This window comes from Sturnus vulgaris, chromosome Z (assembly GCF_052056855.1).
Source record: "Sturnus vulgaris isolate bStuVul1 chromosome Z, bStuVul1.hap1, whole genome shotgun sequence".
Lineage (NCBI taxonomy): Eukaryota > Metazoa > Chordata > Aves > Passeriformes > Sturnidae > Sturnus > Sturnus vulgaris.
In genome coordinates, this window is record NC_142283.1 from 19,708,218 (window position 1) to 19,728,472 (window position 20,255).

The 20,255-nt window shown below is 41.6% G+C and overlaps 1 protein-coding gene across 3 annotated transcripts in view; it reads left to right on the plus strand.

The window, feature by feature from the left end:
* The window catches only part of LVRN (laeverin), a 61,941-nt gene that overhangs the window by 8,736 nt on the left and 32,950 nt on the right, over window positions 1-20,255 (plus strand). For 2 of the 3 annotated variants that reach the window (XM_088156584.1, XM_088156585.1), the window contains exon 2: window positions 2,423-2,503. In XM_088156584.1, the coding sequence (XP_088012710.1) occupies window positions 2,457-2,503 (47 nt within the window). In that variant the 5' untranslated portion in view covers window positions 2,423-2,456. Of the gene's footprint in view, window positions 1-2,422; window positions 2,504-19,659; window positions 20,253-20,255 lie in introns of those variants that run through there. The other variant, XM_014892961.2, reaches the window with a different exon arrangement.

Genomic DNA, 20,255 nt, shown 5'->3' on the forward strand with positions numbered 1-20,255 from the left:
ATAACTCTTTATAGCCTTCCCATTTAATTTAAGTTGTGAAGGTTGTAGGAAGAGGTTACAAGCCAGGCTTATACCATCTGGAGTTTTTTACTCCTTTATCGTAAGCACCAGGAAACAGGATCAGGAAATCCAGAAGTCTGATCATAATGTGTTTTTCAAAAAATATCACTCTAGTTCTAACAAAGTTGAACTTTTCATTTGGGACTCCACTCAGAATTAGTGGAAACAATCAGTGTATATAGCTGCACACTGGGAAAGAAACCAATAAACCTACAATTTACATTTCTGAGACCAAGCAGTACTGATCAAACCTTACTTCCTTGATGACCTTGCACCTCTGTGCATAGAACTGTGACAGGAACAATGGAAGCTGAAGCTAGATCTTGTTTTGATGGCAGGGTAACTTTATTTAACTGAGTATTTTTTAATGGGACTCAGGGGTTAAGCAAGTTTCATAAAGGGTCTTGAAAGTAGGATGAAGGACTGAACCCTGTGTGCAGATTTTCTGGTGTTGCTCCATACATTTTTGTACTCTCTTATATTCTTTTGGGACCTGTGTAATTCTGGAAACCTCTTTGATACTACAGTTTACACAAACTCCTCTAAAGAGTGCGAAACATAGCAAGGACTGGCAAAAAGTGATCTAAACAAGTCAATCTCTCCAGGGTCAACCTCAATGACAAGCTCAGCATCATTTTGAAACCACATACCATATCAAACCACAAAATCCCAACATTTCCAAATGGTTCACAATATGGCTGTGTGTGCAAAGACAAGAAGGTCCATTAGGCCATATTTAAAAGGCATTTGAGCACTTAACTACCACTGTCCTAAGCCAAGGTTCATGGAAGAACTTTGGACCTCTGCTTATGGTCTTCTTCTTTCTAGTCAGAAATTTGTTTGCAAACAGAAAAGTTCTTAGAGAAGCAATCTAAATTAAAGTTCTTTCTTTACACAGGTAAAAATCCCTGCCTGTGATCTGCCCAGCCGTAGATGAATGAAGTAATGATAGCCTCTGCTTTAAGATAAGGAATTGCAGCTCTCCATCTACCTGCTTATTTGGATTGTCTTCCAGACTTCAGAAAAAAATAGTCAAACAACATTTAAAACAATGAAAGGGGATTGGAATGTCTTTCTCCCACCTGGATTTCATGGCCTAGCTTCTTCTCCAGGGGTTTGGAGAGCTGGGCTTCTGAGAATCTGTCCACCCATGCAACAAAATGCATGGGAAGATAATCACCAGGGATACTGAGAAAAGAAACAAGGATTAAGTGTTTAAAAAAAGCACAGCAATCAATGTCTGGGTGGATGTGTCTTCCTGAGAATATCATGAAGTCCAGTTAACCTTGTTAACCACTCAGTGGAAACATGCCATGATGCCAAAACAGGTGTTCCTGAAGGTTCTGCGTGCTCTGAAGCTCTTGCTGGCCTGGAGCTTTTTAGGGTTCACTAAACATCCTGACTTGGGGTCTGGTCCTTGCTAAGCTGACTGACAGTTGTGAAGGTGAACAAAAAAAAATTGGTTGTAGTGTCTTGTGAGTACATTATATTTTGAGAAGGGTAAAGGTGTACTGATATTTCTGGCCCTAAATTAGTATGTGTAAATCTAAAACAAATTATTCCTATTGAAAAAGGAATGCAGACCAGGTGCATGATATTCTCAGTTTTCCTGCTAAATAGAAGTAAGGGGATGTCTGCAAAACGGAGAATAATCTCTCTGGGGTTTTTTAGGAGAGGGAAGGCAGCTACCCGTTGCAACGTAAGGATTTTTTTCAGCTGAAACCTTCCTTATCTGGATTTTTAAATTGTGTTTTTCTTCTACTTTCCACACAGCAGAACATGTATATTGTTTCCTGGAACTGGAATATCACCCATTCTTATTCACACAGCTTTAGCCAAGCATTACTTTCAAGCAGTGATATCCCCTGACAACTTAAGAAAAAGAGAACCTGTATTAGAATGCAGTTCCTAAAATATTAGAAACTGCTATTAGAATAGCAATATTCCATGTTTTCTGAGACATGATATCAGAAGGAAAGACAAGCTGTTCCATGAGCAGCAGAACTAGCGAAGCGTGATTTCCTCCAGGACCATGCACTCTGTCACCCAACACCAAGGCAATTTTCCTTCCAGTATCCCAGGAGATGTGCATCTCAGTAACTTGAGATCTTGCCGTGCTCAAAGTGTTTCCAGTTCACCACTTGCCTCTGTATTCTTCTCTCTTTTCCCAGCCCCTGTGTTTCTGAGGTGAGGGGACAAACACTTGCTGCAGTTAAGAGCAAGCTGATGAGCCATGCAGTGCCAGGTGCCCAGGGGAGAGCCAAGGCATGTGGGATGGATGGCCTGCCATGCCATGCCAAAGGGAATGGTGTGTAGTAGTTCCCTCAGCAAGAATACTGGATTTCATTTTCTTTCTCTGTAGGTACAGAACACCTGGAAAATTAAGTATCTTTGAGATGTCTGGTTTTGTCACACAGGCTGAAATGGATCAACAGATTCAAAGGTGAGAAGGAGAAACTGAAAAAACTTTCTTCCTTTGATACACTGATAATATTAGTGTATCTGCCATTTAGCATTGATAGGCATAGGTTTAGCTATTGGAGACATCTGGATGGCATGTTATGATTGTAGAATGGAGACTCAGATATCTAAATAAACAATTAATAATCTACTACAGTTGGGTAATTCAGTGGGTAGGAAGTTTAGCATAAAAACCAACTGTCTGCCCTCTCATGTTGTAGAGCTGGAAGGTTCATCTATAAACTATTAAATGGACGCGGTGTCTGCTCTTATTTCCTTAGTCCTAATTATGTGATGTATAAAGAACGAAAGTTGAGCTCTACAGATTCTCTTCTTGAAGTTTTTGCTCTGTTTAATAGAGCAACCAGATCTATCTTTCCAAATAGACATATTATTTAGAATTGAATAAATGTGTTTAGGGTTTGGGAAGTTTTGTGCTCTTCACCCAGCCATGCCAACTGTGTTCTAACAAATAAACACAGATATATGAAGTAATTTTTTTAAAAATTCCAATACATTGTATTTATAGGAGTATTTATAGCACATTGCATGTATTATTAACATGAGACCCTCTGCTGCTCATGGAAAAGAGTGCTTTAACCCTTACACGAATACTAATCCTGTTTCTTTTATGAATTTATGTCCTTCCATTATATATAATGTTTCTTTCACTATAGATCCTCACATAAACCAGTGGTTTCTTTTAACTCCTTTCCAGTATTTCTTACTAGGATTTAAAACTTGACTCATTATATTTTATATAATCCACATCACTGTAAGTGCTGTAACTCGATTACTCTCCAGAAGTCTTTTCATGTTGATCACATTGGGATAGCTTTCTTCATGTGGCTAGGGCAATTATATTAAAGTCTCAAGAACCAAGACTGTATGCTTTGGAAAGTGGCTGTTTTAACTGGATCTGAAAGTATAAGCTATTCCGTACAAGTAAGTGGCATGTAGTGGAAACATAAAAATAACTAACTTGAAAAATTTTATGTGCTTTTCTTGCAGCTCACAAAATAACTTTTATTAATTGGTTACGGGTACAGCTGTTGCAAATAAAATATGTTTCTGATTCAGTTGCTTACTTCTTTTGAATGACAAAGTTACTTAATAGGCAGCCCTTTGCTTTAAAAGAGATTAAAATTTCTGGAGAAATTTTACCTATTTATTGTAAAGAGAATTTTACTTCTACTCATTATTACCTTGCCTTACCTGGCTGGAGAAGGGCTGTGTGTCACAAAATGCTCTTCAGAGCTGGATAGATATCAAACATGACATCACTCCTTTATAAAGCCTCCCACTCGGTCTTGTCATTCGTGCTTGATGGATTGCAGATGCGTCATCAATCTCAGATACTGTGCTGACTGCTTGTGCCAAAGTGTCTCCTGCCTCTCTTCTTCTGGAAGTCTTGGGAGGACTCAGCCTTAGCAATCCATTGAAAAGTGCAAGGCTAAGACAGGTAAGTTGCAAGACAAAGCGGAAGTGCAAAGGGGCTCCTGAGATGAGTTGCAGAGACAGATGCAGTGTAGAAAGTAGGAAAGTGTGATTCAAGAAAACAACCTTGTGCTGCTTCTCAGTTTTTTATCAGACCTGGAACATGCAATACATCCTCAGAATATTTCTGCTTTTGCCTGACCTCTGAGCATAGAAAAGGGTTGCTGCCCAGTGAAAATGGCTGCCCTACAACTGTACAGCTTAGCTGTGTTTTGATGGGTTTGGCTTTATTACTGAGTAACAACAACAGAACGTAAATTTTGGTCTGTGCTTTCTCCCCAAGGCTCTTTATTACCATGATTCTCTGTCTGCAATGTCAAGATCGTGGTCTTACCCTCAGTTGTCAAACCCAGATAAATTAACCACAGGATCACTAAACCCAAAAAGACCTCATTGTTTTCCTGGTATTAGAGCTGAATGAACCTGATGAATACATCAGGCTTTTTACTGGGCCAGTTTTGAGGTGTTTTCTAAATCTTCATCTGCCCTGTGCTGTCCATTGTAAGCAACAACAATTTAATATATAGAGAGCCAGAGGACAGGCCTTTTTGGATGCTCCTAGGAAGTGTATACTGTATAATCTTTCTGAGAAGTTTGGGCATGCAGCCAGTTTATTTAAAGGCAACAAAGACTAGGGTAAAGGGTTCTCTGTTACAGAAACAGCCTAACATGACAAATGCTAAAGTGGTAAAATGCTAAAATGAATAGGTCTGGGACCAAGTGTCTCCAAACACATGGTAAAGTCAGCATTGTGCCTCCGCCAACTACTCTGTTTTTCTTACCAGGAGTCTGTGGCTCTTGCAGTATATCCTGTCTCTCGATCAAAAACAAAAGCTTGCTATGGCATGTACATTGTGCAGAAGCCTTCCCAACCATTCCATAAATCCTTTACATTTTTTCATGTGCAGATGGTTTACATTTTTCATTCTCTCTTATACCTGCATTGGATAAAGTTTTTTGTCTTAACAGTGACTTCAATTGAAAAATAAGCACCCATCCATCATACCACCTTTCTTTGTTTGAGAAAGAGTCTGAGGAGAACTCTTCTAAGTTTATTACCAAATCTTAGGACTTTGTAAACCACTGACATGAAGTACTCATTGGAGGCTGTGTAAGAGTTAAGAGTCAATAATTTATTGATTCCTTCTGCACTTTCTAGCCAAAAGCCTCAGAGGTGGAGGATAGTGGGTTTTTTTTATTTTTCTGAGCTCAGAAGAAATTGTAATATTGATGTGGTTCAGAAAAAGATTATTTAGTACCCTTCCCATTTGCTCCTCCAGAAGTGCTTTCCTTGTTTTCATACTAAAACAAGATGAGTGCCTTCTTCAGCCAGTGCTGCCAAGAAGAGGGTGTAGCCCCCATGCAAATCATTAATTCATTCATTCAGCAGTCTAAACACAAAGTTCGGAAGGGAAAGTCATATGACTTGCAGTAATTTGGCTTTATTCCAGTATTCATGATAAGAAACAGTTTTGTTAAGCTAACCCAGAGTTTGGTCTGGCTTGCCAGCCCTTGACGATCTGGATTTTAACTGGAAAGAGTACCATGCTAGATTGTCACTCAGAAAATGATACTGCACAGGCATTGATAATCTTTACATGGAATTTAAAGAGGCAAATAATTCATTAAATATGAATGGAAAGGGGGCAGTTATCACCTCATCATTTCTTCTCTTTTTCCACTCTCCATATTTCTTCTTCAGGGAGATGGAGGAGGTTTATGTTCTTTTGCTTTGCTCTCACGGACCATAACATTGGCTCAGCTCAGGAGGGGGTGAACAGCTGCATGAAGGCAGGAATAAATAGTCAAGACTGAAGGAGGACAGGAAGTTTTAAAACCAGTGCTGTCACTAGAGACATGTAAGATGAAATTGCACCTTCCACAGAGCTGAAGATTTGCTAACTCTCACAAAGACATTCAGTGTATGTGTATATATCACATGCCCAGAAACCACAGAGTTGGCTGCAGCAAAAAATCCAACTGGTGAAAAGTTCCAGCATTTCTACATATTTTTCTTTTCACTTTAGTTGAAGGGTCTTTGCTGAATTCTAAATGCTTCACTTCGAATTTAGAGATTTGTAGATTTTTTTGTGCCTTTTTAAAATAGTATAGATATTTTAAGTTATCATTTTATTATATATCTGTCAATGTTTTTTATTAGGAGTACTGTAGATATTTCAGTAATAAGTATATTAAACTTTATTCTGTAAATTAATTACAGAGGGTAGGAAGTTGTAGTCATTATTTAATTGTTCACTGTTTCATAACTGATATTAAAAATTATGACTGTATAAAGTTTAAGACATGAACAGTTTCTTTTTAAAACACATTTCAAAATTAGAACAACTTGGAAATTATACAGTCTGATATTTTTGAAGTGTTTTGCTTCACATTAACTCAAAAGTATCACTTCAATATTTCTCACCAAAATAATGTTTCCTGTTTTTTGCTCAAGTAAAACACATATTCTACGTCTTGGCATGTAGCAAGATTTGCCTGGGTAGGTGTGCTAGCTAACAGCTACGAACTTTTTTGTCTGCAGTGGGCAAGAGTAAAGCTAAGGCTGCAACCTTGAGCACGCCACCTCAGTTGTGAGAGGCTTTTGAAGAGTAAGTAAAGAAATAATGAAATTTTTTAAGAGTCAGAGGAGAAGAAAAAACTGTGATACCAGCAGGCTGGATGCAAACCCCTAGCATTATTTTGCTACTTACAGTCTCTGCTACTAGGTATTTGGTGCTTACTTGTGTTTTTGGACCTCAGGAAGCTGTGCACTTGCACAACTTTAATTCATTTCACCAGATGGTTCCAGTGAATTGTATGGTCAAGATCTGATTCCCAGGGCTATTAGAGGGGCTGGTCCTTTCTGTGTGGCACGATGCTTATTTAGCTCTACCCATTTTCTGAAACTGCAGTAATTTTGTTAATGGTAATCAATTTTACACAGAAGAGGTTAGATACTTTCGGAAACAACCGCAAAAACTTTCTAAGTTAACTGGAGAGAAGTATGTTTACACGAAACATTCAGTGTAAAAGTTGTAACATTTTACCTCTAATAATGTCTCTCTTGGTTTATGGCAACAGTCTTTCTACAAACATCAAAACAAGTAATGCAAATAAGGGAACAATCATTCAGAATTTCCTCTCTTTTTTTTCCACCCCTCCTGCTAGGATTCTGTTGTTCCAGTTGTCTGATTATTTGGACCATTCCTGGAATTGCTTTTAGTTTAAAAATTCCAGAAATGTTGTTGTGCAGCTTGTCTGCATCTTTCTATCATACTTGCAAATGAAATCACATTACTGACAGAATTTACAATGTAGAATAACAGAATCTCCAACTGTCCTAACCAGCTGTGTATGTTTGCATTCAGTGTTTTTCTTTTGAATAAAAAAGTGTGCACGTAAGTTGTGGCATTTTGTGAAGATATCCTGAGATCTGTTTCAGTGTTAGACAGCAGAAAAGTAATAATATGCATATACTTAGAGCAGCATTATGCCAAACTTTTTAGAAGGGGTTTTCAGAAATTCATGCTCTTTTAATTGGCAATAGATATGACATTCCTCAATCAGAGATACAGGGACACCTGTAACATTCATGCTTTTACATGCCTTCATCCCACATTTCTTTCCAGTTCCAAGTCTGTCACTCAGTTCCCACCACATGACCTCTTTCCCCTTCTGCTAATTTCAGGAAAGCTGGCTGCTTTTTTTGGCACAGCAGTCACGATAATGGCAGTGTTGGTGTGGCAAACCGCTACACTGGCCATGACCAGTGCCCTCAAATTTCTGCATGTGAGGCATTCATACCTGGCAGGTTCGATGGTAGATGAGACAATAGGCTCATCTTGGTGTCTGTGACCCATTTTCTTCAGACTGCTGGTGAGTATCATCATTTCACAGCTGCTGGATAGATACGTGGATGATAAAAATTGTGAGTTCCCCTACAGTACTGGATGTATAAGCAACGCTCTAACGGGAGTTCAGGCAAGGAAAACTGATGGCTGCTGAAGTGGAAGATGTCTCTCCTAGGAGTACTTTGAGCCTTGGCCCTCTCTTCCCTGTGCACTGGTTCATTGTGTCATTGAGCCCTGAGCTGCTGGGGTAGTGGGGAGCCTTCCTGAACTGACCCTCTGTGGTGGTACTAAGGGATACAGCATGGCAACAGAGATATCAATAAACACAGTTGTTAGGCAAAAGTTAGCTTGTTTGCAGTTTTATGAGGATATTCATGATATTAAAATGAAGTTACCATTCCCCATGGTAAAGCCTTTAGCTCTTGCCTACTATGATCACATCACTTTGTTTTAGGGTTGACACAATGAATCTGGGAAGAGTACTGAGATAATTCTTGGGATACACTCCAAACGTCATTATTTCTGCTACATACCCACAGCAAGAAATCATTAAGATATTTGAAGCAATCCCTGACTTTTATTTTATGATACAATAAAATATGTTTATGCAACTGAAGTGTCTGTTATGTGAGAGAAGGAAAATGAATGAGCAGTGTAACAAAAGTGGCGTACTGCCAGGGCTTTGGCTCACTTGCACTTTTTATAAATACAACTGTGTTAACTAAACTTTGAAAATACTTTCAGTTTGAGACATAAAACCCACAAAAAATGGCTCCATGCAGTAGTTCTGGTTTTGAGATATGAGTCCTAAATAACTGCATTTGGTTCAAAAAGTTTGTTTGGGATATTTCCCCTAATATTATTTTGAAAAACTACTTCTTATTGTAGAAGATTCTCTAGCAATGGGATTAATCCTGTAATTTACAGAATGTGATCAGAGGGAAGTAAAGAAACTGAAAATGGAGTAAGCCATTACAGTAACTAGCTTGGTGTGCATTACCATTCAAACGGTAATTATTTAAGGGAAAGTTAATTACCGAGGGAAAAGAAGACATGCATCAGGAGAAGCAGCTACTGAAGAGAGAATGGAAGAGGGAGTGCTCTTTCTTTTGAAGGTGTATGGTCCGTTGCCCTCTACATTGCTTTTCACACTTGACAATGTCTTCCTGGCCCAGAGAAGTAGTGGTTAAATACTCTACACCCATATAACACCAAATTAATTGCATTGTTGTCTATGTAATTACTAGACTAATCAGCACCTACTCTCTATTTTATGACAGCATTGGCCAGGGATTATGATCCAGAGACTTGCAGAAAGACAAGAGATGAGATCTGTATTTTCCCTTTGTGTATCCTAAGTCTAAATGCAGGCAAGATGATAGGATTCAACATTTGAAATTTATATTTTGAAATTAAATTGGACAGATTATTGTCAAGGTTTGGGTTCTACTGTACTCTTGTTTGTATCCAGCTTTAAAAAACTGCTCACAAATGTCTCTTTGTTCAATGCAGGTGAGGTGTCTCAGCCTTCACTTGCAGAATACTTGGGGGAAATCTTCGCTGAATATGTTTCGATGTAATCTATGCAATATAGGGGTGTCCCAATTACATGTTGTGTGTCATGAGCTGTCTTTACTTTGAAATGTATTATCTCTGGTCTGACCAAGGTGCAGAACAGGCAAAAGGGGAATAAGCAAAATGTGTATAATGTTACTCTGCACAGTGGTTTCCAAAAATTTGCTGCAGTAGAAGGCCAGCACTGGTGTCATTTTTTGACAGCCCTGGAATTATTGTCTTGCCTTTCACAATTCAAGCCAAAATCATTCTGTGTTTTAGTACTTTCACTTTCCTTGTTGCTCTTTCTTCTGCATTTTGAAATGTCTTGATTTATGGAAGAATACTCTACCAAGGCTCGGAGTAGTTATACCTTGAGATGAGTAGTGGTTGCTAATGTGTATTATCTATGCTGAGCTTCATCTTTGTGTATCAACCACAGCAGGAAAAACCTTTTCTGTGAAGTATCTCTTTATAACCTCTAAGGTGCCATCAGTGTAAGCAGAGTATGGAACAGTAGTCAACTGAAGGGGAAAGAGAACACTTTGTTTTCTTACAGAAAGGAGCACTTCAGAGTTCACATTTTATTGGCACATACATTATTTTGAGCACATGGCGAGGGAAGAAGTCATGCAATGAGGGACCAAGGGAATATTAAATGAGTCAACGGATTGAGGAGGTGCTTGAAAATGGTAATCAAAACCAGGAGGGTTTATTACTTCAGAAAAGGAAACACTACAAAGAATAGACTGTTCCTGGACATCTTTTGAAATGTGCATGCAATGGGTGTGGGTTTGGTAATAAAAGCTGAGCTTGCTTGACAATCTTCCAGTAGCTTCCCATGAGTTCCCAGAAAAAAAGTTACTTAAAACTTCCCTTTTGTAAATGAGGCCATGATAATCCTGTATATAGTTATGCTGGACATCTGCTTGGACTCTGAGGTTTATCTCTCCTGAAGTGTCAACTTCAGGGGGTGCAACATGGGTCTTGTGGGGTTCAGTTTTAAATTCTGGTTAAAATTGCTGGGATCATACATCCTTCATTCCGGTCAGAAGTGACCCCAGGGAAGAAAATTAAGACTCATTCATAATGCCAGGGGCAAGAACTGAAAATGTGTGCATGTCCTATGGTCTGTGATGTGTGCAGTGGTCCCTCCAGAGCCAGGGGGACTGATGTGAGGACAAGGGTGGTGCACGTTGGCTACAAGCGGGATTTAGTGATATGCTGGTATTTAAGATGATTCTGAGTCAGTATGATACCAGGGCAGTATAGGAATTATACTGAGCCAGAGAGTTCCTTCAAGATGTGAATGATGCATTTTGGGACCACTGTGAGAAAAGAGTCTTAAAGACTAAAGTTCACTGAAAAGACATCAAAAGTTTTTCTCTCCAAGTTACTGAGTGTATTATGAATTTACCAGAAGTCACCAGCTAACACTTTAGCAAATAATTCTGATATGTTAGGTCCAGTCACCACAGCAGAAAATCCCAAAGGCTTGCCAGGCAGTGGGAAGGGAAGAATCCTGGGGCCCTTCTTCTTTTGAGTGGCTAGCACTACAAAACCATGCTCTTTTGCAATGTCAGCATTGAGCTTCTAATGGCCTGAAGCTTTGAATACTCTGCCAGGATGTCCTTGCTTTTTTCCATGGTATCTGTTTTGGTTTATCTGCCTGCTAGGCTCTCTCCTTCCCTTACCTCACAACTAGATTTGCTAATTTCAGTGAAGAATGTGGCTAGCAGCCCATTTCTGTACTTTATCAATGTCGTTCTTCCTGTTTCCAGAACAAACTAATGACATATGTTGCATGCACCCAAACTTTCTCAGACTGAACTTGTCTTAGTTTTCAGACATTTCTCAGTTGTGGGTTGGGGTTTTTTTTGGGCATAAAAACTGTGTTTCTGTCACCCCTGTACCAGACATGAAGAGTGGGATGCTCCTTTATTTAACACATCCCTCTGCCCCTCATAGAGATTTGATAATTTAATGGTTTAGATTGATCATGATGGCACAAGTTCCTCATCTTGACTTTATAATAAAACTAGCATTCCTGCAGTTTGGCTTCAATGATTCAGAAATTATCCCCTTAATGAACTAGTGGTGTAGCCTGCTACCTTCTAGGCCCTGTGCCTTCCTACCATTTTTCGTCACCTTGGCATCAGTTTGGAGTCTTCTTACTGATCTTCGTGTCGCTACTACCATCTTCCTCAGAAGTGCATCCTGACTGTGCTCTCCTAAGACTTCTCTCATATAATCTCTAAAACCACCACAGCACACTTAGGAGTTGGTGGCATGGGTCAGCCTGCAGTCTCACACAACTCTACCAAAAGAATGATCAGAAATACTTCCTAACTCTATTATTGTTACTGAGCTGTTCTCAAAGGCACCTACTGTGTCATTAGTCCTGAAAGAAAATCTTGCTTTTGTAGCTCAGCTTTTCCAACATAGACAAATGCACAGAAGTGTTGTATTTGGTTTCTTCTTTGCTTGGTTTTGGGGGTTTTGTTTTGGGTTGTGTCGTTGGTTTATTTGTTTGTTTGTTTAAAGAGATATCCAAAGGCTTACCCACATCCTTTATTCTGTTGTGATCTTTTCTGCACCAAAGACAGGGTCTATTAGCTAGCAGCATTATTATTATACGTACATTAATTTTAACTGAAAAATGCATCCCTATCCTATAGTGAGTAGAGGTGTCCTATTTCTGTATCTTATTTTATGTCACATTCTTTGTAGAAACTGATTTGTACAAGAGTTCAGGGTGCATTCCCTCCTCAGGTCGGTCCATGCAAAGGATTTATGAATTAAATTTTGTAGTTTATTTATTTTGAGCCTCTTCCATGATACATCTTTTCTTGAGACAGGTCACACATCACCAAGTGTAGAGATTTGCCAAAAATACTGAAGCACTTTGCCAACCAATCACACAGCCTTCTGGAGAGATTTTTTTTTAAATTGAATTGTCTCATTGGATCATTTGGAGCATTTGGAGATCAGATGAGATCAGATTTAGGGTTTGTCAGAGCAAACCCAGCAAGCAGAAATGAAGAACTGCAATGGGATTGCAAGCTGCACCACGACAAGAATTCTGAACAGGTACTGTGCTCTGAGATGCCAGAATAACATACTAAGGGGTTAAACTGGAGACCTGCTTTATTCCCATTATAAATCAGGCTCAAACTTTAGTGCAATTCCACCAAACGCCTGCCAGAAAGAGGCCTTGGAAAACAGACTGTTTAGGGTCTGTAGGGATATACAGAGCTCTGGCCAATTTGATCACAAGTTGACACGTAGCCACATTCTGCAGTGAAGCACAGGTTTGTTGGACCACTAAAGGAGGGAGTGTTTGGTAAACTTCTTCAAGAAGTCTACCTTTCAAAATATGATACATGGAATCTGGGCTAAAGATGATGTGTAAGCCTTATATCTTTTTGAGTCTTGGGTGTTCAAGTCTCTGTCAGCATGGGAATTCCCACCAGAAGTCTTCAGGTCTGACAGGTTTGGTGAAGATTTGAATTAAAAAAAAAAAAAAAGTGTGGGGGAATAACTGTACTAATTTCTCAGTAATTTTTGAGAATGTAACACATCTCAAAATGTGGCAAATCTAATCTTAGAGGACAGATTTAAAACAATATTTCGGAATGTGAAGTATATCTACCTATTTTTTGTTTGTTTTTTGATGATGATGAGGCAGTGGAGTTTGCTGTTGATGTGGAATAGCAGGGCTCTGTTCAAAGTTAGCTCCCAGTACAGAAAAATCAGGCATTTTCTTCAGAAAAATGGGCTAAGAAAGATTAAGTTGACATTTACAGATATGGACCATAAAGAAGCAAAGTAGTCAGTGCAGACGACACAGCCCCCAAAGCATGTGCATTTCCAGGGAGTTAACTTTGGATTAGCTGTGATGCCCTGGACCTCTCTGTTCTGTGTCCTGGACTGAATGCCCATCAGTGGCTGGAGTGCACAGTGTGCCCCAGCAGAGAGGTTTCAAAGGTCCTGACAAGGACTGAGCATGGCCCACTGTCCTGGACAGCTGCACCTGGCTGGTGCAGATGAAGAAGTTATTTCCAGCAGGAGCAGCTATGGCTTTCTCTTCTGCTATCCCCCTGTCCTAACAGGAAAGCAAGCCGGACGTGCTAAGGTTCTGCTTATTTCCCTTTCAGCTCCCTCTGCAGCTCTAGGGCTGAAGTAAGCTTCGTGAAGCATTTCCTGTACTTGGCTGTTGCAGTCTGTGGCTTGCATACCATCCAAGAGCCCTCCTTGCAACAAAAGCAGATGAAATGAGAGGAGACACATGAGTCCTTGATCCAAATCCGTTGGTCCAACTCCACGGGTGAGAAAAAATTTACAGTATCCCCATACATCAATTTTTCAAAGTTTTACTTGATATTCCTCCTAGAGAGATGATTAATTTCAGTATGACTCAGTAAGCACTCAGGGAACAAGTACTACATTCCTGGTTGATTTCAGTGAAGCTCCCAGAAAAATAATGGGCATCTAAAAGCTTGTAAAACATATAATAAAAAGAGACAACGATTTAAAAAATGACATCATTCATCATATTAAGCAATATCAATCTACTAACGACTTCCATGCAGTCTGACAGAGTGCAAGCTTGAAAATGCTGGCATATTTGGAGAAAAGCTGATACCTCTACAAGTTATTTTTAAGTGCACTAATAATCAGAAAATATGAAATTTCACAAGACAAGAAGTTAAATGGTGTCTGGAACAAAGTTTCATGGATACACTCATCCTTTTTTTATTAAATCTGCAACAATTTTCTTTCAAAACTTCATTCCAAAGTGTATTGTTCCAATGGGGTTTTTTCTTGCTAAGCAGACTAATGAAAATGTGATGTTTCTTTGCCTTATAATCTCAGTTGCAAGACTTAGCCTATCAGTCCTATCAACTGCCTGCCAAAACTTCAAAGCCAGCTGAGAGTATGACCAGCTATTAAAAAATCTCCAAACACCTATAAAAATGAAGCCTCCTCAGTTGTCATCTTCTGCTCATACTCTGGTTAGTGGTTTTCATGTCAGCTCTGCTTACCTCTTTGTTGCTTTCCACACTGTTCTCTGGATCCTTTCACGTTTCCTAGAAATGTTTTCATGACCCTCCCTGAGGAGGAGGTGCTTTTCCCATGTATCCTACCTTCAAACACGGCTGCAGGTCTTGCTGTCACCCTCAGCTCTTTGGAAGGAGTCTTCAGCAGATTGACTCTGCTCATGGCTTCATCATTATTCTGTTTTACTCATACCATTTAGGGACTACTCTGTTGTCCTCTACAAGCAGAAGTACCCAAAGAAATATCTTTGTTTTGCTGCAAGTGGCTGTTCTTTCCCCAGTGGTGAGAGCTGTTGCTCCTACCCAGCATTTGCTGTGCAGATCCAAACCATCCCAATAGTACACAGATCTACAGAGGCAGTCAGCGAGGCCCTGGTAAACAGCTCACAGCTGGTCCATCAAACAATAACAGAATTTACAAATTTTTGCAAGGCAGAGGATTATCAGTGGCCTGTCAGTCTGAAACACCAAGGAACATATTTTAATTAAAGCATGGTTTAAAAAAACCCTCCAGCTGTGGATTGTACATCATTACCAATAATGGTAGTATTTCAAGAATGCTTCCCTGCATACAACTTTTTAAATAGTTACATAACTTGTGGTGAAAGCACTTGATTTGCTCATATAGTGGCCACTGCACAATGACTCCTCACTCAAAATCTTTAACCTGAATTTTCAATTTCATGTTTTTTGATGACATTGCAATGCTTGGTCAAATGTGGCCCTTTTAAATCTGAAATCTCCACGTTGCCTTTCTGTATTGCACTGTACTGGCCAATCAAGACAGTCTTGTCAACACAAATACAGATATATGTTTGGTTGTTTTATTGTGGCAACTTTTAAACTTTATATCCACTCACAGTTCTGTACCAGGAGTGTACATTCTTGAGGGCAGACAGTGGAACAGAGTCTGGTGACAGGTTTGGTTTCTGCTTGTTTGGTTGCTTGTTTGTTTTCTTTGCGTTTTAATTGAGTTGGTTAGGTTTGTTGGGGGTTTTTTCTTATTAGGGAAAGAAGCATCATTCTTTCAAATCTAATTCTAGTTACTTGGTAATAAGTATCACATGTGTTGAGTTTGATATTGAAGATACATACTCCATAAAGAATGACATAAAATGTTCATCCTGAGTCAGTAGGAAAGCTGAGAACTTCTTAAACTTGAGTCTGTGTCCAGACAGAAGGTAAGGTCCTCACCTGCTCATGCTTTGTTCATCTGTATAAAACTTACTTGCAGCAATGCTAACTGTGCATGGTCAGCTGTAGTCACACTTCCTACTTCAGATGGCTGTGAAACTTCCTGAAGTATCCACTTATTCAGACCTTCAGAGCAATGGTAAAAGTGCAGCTCTTGCATGGCAGCTTCAGCATCTTCCATGGGCTAGTTCCTGCCACAGATGCTCCCAGGCATTACAACATTTTTGGCTGTGATACATTATTGTTAAAGAAGGACAATAAATGATGCAGAGGAAATTACATTTTGTGAAATGAGCAGACCAAGTTTTTAAAAGGGGGGTAGAGGAGGATTTCATTGTGCACATGGATTCCTCATGCCTAGAAGTCCTGATCTTATAAATACAGAAGACATCAGGTACTTCTGCAAAACCTGAAGAAGAAACATGATCAGATCTATTGAAAACAAAGTTTCAGAAGTGCTGATCACCCTCAACTGAATGCTGGAATTGCCATATAAGCCATCACTCATTTTCAAATTAGAATGAACAAACCACAAAGAATGTGATTGAGAGGATCATCTTTCAGCATAAAAATTATTTCACATTGCTTAAACGTGATTGTCTTTTTTCTTGACATTCAATAGATATGATGACATTACAATATTTTTTATGAAAGCAATACTATTAACCTTAAAATCTTGAAAAACTTTAGGAGAGGATCACTGTAACATTTTGCTACTTGAAATACATCAAATTTCCTGGTCAGCTGCCACAGGAAGTGTTGTTTACTTTACTGCACTTTAATAGACAGTAGATCCCATGCTGTCAGATGTGACCTTTCTCTGTTGTTCAAAATTTAGGGGACACCAATGGTACTTTGAACTGCTGGTAAGCATTGGCACAGACCCCATCATCTGAAACAAGATAGTAAAGTTTGTCAGATGCTTTGGTGCTCTTCAAAGCAACAGAACTGTCTGACTTCTCTTATAACAGGTGATTTGTTTCTACCTTCAGATATGTATTAAAAGCTTCTTCTGGCTTAAATATAAGCCTCCTGTTTCTGTCCAAGGTCAGGATTTGATCTGTGCTATGGCCTGAATAAAAACTCTACCTCGCTTGCCAGGTCAGAGTGCCTGGGTCAGAGTGTTTAGGACCTCCTGCATCTTCAGCTCTTCAGGAGCATGTCATTCAGATGGCTTAATTTTGCAAAGCTCAGCAGAAGGGATAAACCGTAATATTTGCACCAGAAGCTCCTCACGTGTTTCATACTGTATGGACACTATTTTCTCACTTCTAACATTCCCTAGTATATGTGTTCCCACCAGGAGGAGAATGCCCAGTTGTGGCCTTCACCCATCAGTCACTTTGTGAGATTATTAATTATTTGAGAGGAAAGAGTAGCTAAACAACACTTTCTAAAACATTTATTCTAAGTCATAACTACTGTGGGTTTACTATGTGTTAATGGAGGAAAGTAGCAGGTTTGTATTCTCCACTGAAAACAAGAGAAAATGAAGGGTGTTCTATAGACATGAACTGTAAACTTTGAAACATATCCCTGTACTGTTAATAAGGACAACCTTCCCATGGGGTTTGCACTATTTATCACTCCTTCTTTTCACGGATGTGGAAAGAAATGAACACATGTGAAATGCCTCAGTTTTAATTTTGCCTGTGTATTGTTTTGAGAAGTTGAGCGGATGAGAATGGCTTTACTGAACAGTTGAGGGTGAATAAAAAAATTTGGAAAACAGGACATGGAAATCCTCCTTAATTTTCAACAACATCTGTGCTCCTCTTCCCATTATGTTCTTGTCTGCAGTGCTGTCTTTTCTGTTCTGATCCTTTTGGGAGCGCATTCTTCTTACCTAGTCTCCCTAGTACACCAGTGCTTCTTCTATGAGATGGACCAGCTCTTTGCAATGGCACAAGAAACTGTTTCCCAAGCTTACAGCGTCAACAAGAAGGAAAAGATACTCTCCTAAACCCTTGAATGCATTTTCTGTGAAATATTTAAGTGACATTCAGAAGGTCATACTTGTTGGAGGGCAGTTAGTTCTGGGCTGCAGTCTGGCAACCTCCAAGGAGATGGCTGGAGATTACTGTAAAGTCTTAATAGGAGAACAATATGATGGATGTTGCAAAATATGCTAAGAGAAAAGGCAGAGGCTGCTGATGTGCAAGATGAAAAGTTAAGTTATGTGAAGCATGTGCAAGGGTGGTTGATTAAGTGGAAAGAGTGCAAAGGCCCAACTAGGGAAACAGAAAAAGTCACAGTGTGTGGGTAGGGAGGACTGGGATAAATGAAAACCAAATGAGAAAAGAAGCATGGAAACAGAAACATACAAGTCAAGCTGTGTGAAAAAAGAAAAGGAAGGTGGCTGAGTTAGCACCAGAAGACGTGTTGTGAACCTAATGGGCATCAGCAGCAAAGACATTGGGACAAGCAGCAGATGAGGCAAGAAGAGTGGGAGAGACGCAACCAGTGGAACAGGCTGTCAGAGGATATTCCTCCATTCCTTAGATGACAGGAAAACAGATTATAGTCTTCTGCTGGAACATGAAATTCTCACAGTGCTGTGGCTCAGAGCTGTAACCTAGACCTGAAGGAGCCAGCTGCACTCAGCATGAGGAAAGCAATACCTGTATTCTGTATAGGACAACAGGAAAAGTTATTTCCTCAATTAACAGCTAAATTAGCAGGAGATACAACCATTGGAGTGAAGTCATTGTGGTGAATTTGCTTTAACTCTGGTGACAAAAAGACTGTAATACCTAATCCAATGCCTCAGTTTTGCAAACAGAGATGTTTGGTGTTGAAGGTAGCTTGTGTGTGGACTACAAGCCCCAGGAAATTATCTTGGGTTCAAGACAATGTGGTGGTGGAGGGCGGGGGGGTGTTGGTTGGAAGTAAATTAAAAGGGAAAAAAAAAGAGGGGAAAACCCTGCTTGTAATCCTATTTACCAAGTGTCCAAGGCAATGGCACCCAAGAACCACTGTTCCTGTCTTCTGCTTCTGTTAATGCATGGCTCATTGTGATTTTAATAGTAACTGCAACTGAGAAAAAACACCAGGAAATTTTACAAGGTTTCATTTTGCAGTCTTGCTGGAAATCCAGCCGAAACTGGCAAACCCTTTAAGTACGTGTTTAAATGCGAACATGGGATTAATTCTGTTGGTTGTAATGGGGTTAACTATGTATGGACAGCACAGTGATTTTTATACATCACTGTGAACTACGCAGGAAATTAGACTCTATTTGTTAAAAACTCAATTTGGTCCCGCCTTTATGTACCAAAGATTTTTCAGACTCGATCATCTAACATGTAGATTTCCTTCGAGTGCGCACAGCACTTGCGCCCCTCAAACAGTGACCCTGCCATTTTCTAATCTTTTATCCTGCCAGTGTGGTAAAAGACGTAGGAAGATTTGTCCGGTTTGGGTTGGTTGTTTGTTTGTTTTTCTTTCTTTTCTTTTTTCTTTTTTTTCTTTCTTTTTCTGGCCGGTACATGGGGAGCCCCCATTACCGCCCGATGGTCGCCTCCGGTACCAGAGCTTTCTGCAGCCCCGAGCCGCCGCCCTGCGCTGAGACACGGTGGGACCACCGCGGGGCCATTCGGTCTGTCCGGGCAGCGCCGTTATCCCTCATTCCCGGGGGATCCTCGGCATCCACCATCGGCCGCCCACCCCCGCTGCCCTACGGCCAGCGGCCCGCCGTGGCGATTCCCCCGGAGGCTGCTGCGGCAGACGGGACGGGGACAGCCGGCAGCTTCCCCCCGGCTGTGGCTGCCGCTTCCCCCCGTGCCCGCCGCGCCCCGCTCCCCGCACGGGGCCGGTGTTCCCGGGCCGCCCGCCCGCCCCGGAGCAGCCCTTGCCGGACGGGCTTCCCCGGGACGGGGGGGAACCCGACTCCCCTGGCCCGGCCCGGCCCGCCCTCGGGCGCGCTCACTCCCCCGCCCCGTAAGTAGCGGCGGCCGCGGCCGTCGGGGCGCAGAGCGGCGGGGATGGGGCCCCGCGGCGGGGGGCTCTACGTGGGGCGGCGGGCGGCGGCCGCGGGGGCCGCGCTGCTGCTGGTGCTGCTGGTCGCGCTCCTGGCGCTCGCCGCTCTCTACGGGCGCTGCCGGCAGGAGGCGGCGCCGCCACCGCCCTCGCCCCGCGCCCCCGGCCCCGCCGCGCCTCCGCCGCCCGGTCCCGCTGCCGGCTCCGTGCGCCGCCTGCCCCGCCACCTCCTGCCGCTCCACTACGACCTGGAGCTGTGGCCGCGGGTGCGGCCGGGCCAGGCGGGGCCCTTCGCCTTCACCGGGCAGGTGAACATCACGGTGCGCTGCCTGCGGGACACTGGCGCGGCGGTGCTGCACAGCGCCGGGCTGCGGAGCCGCGGGGCCGCCGCCGTGCGCGGGCCCCTGTCCGAGCCGGGCGCCGCCGTGGAGGTGGCGGGGCTGCGGCAGGACGAGGCGGCAGAGGTGGCCGTGCTGGAGCTCCGCGGACAGCTGCGGGCCGGGCGCCGCTACGTGCTGCAGCTGGGCTTCCAGGGCTCGCTGGAGGAGGACCTCGACGGGCTCTTCCTCACCCGCTACACCGACCGGGGGCAGAGCAGGTA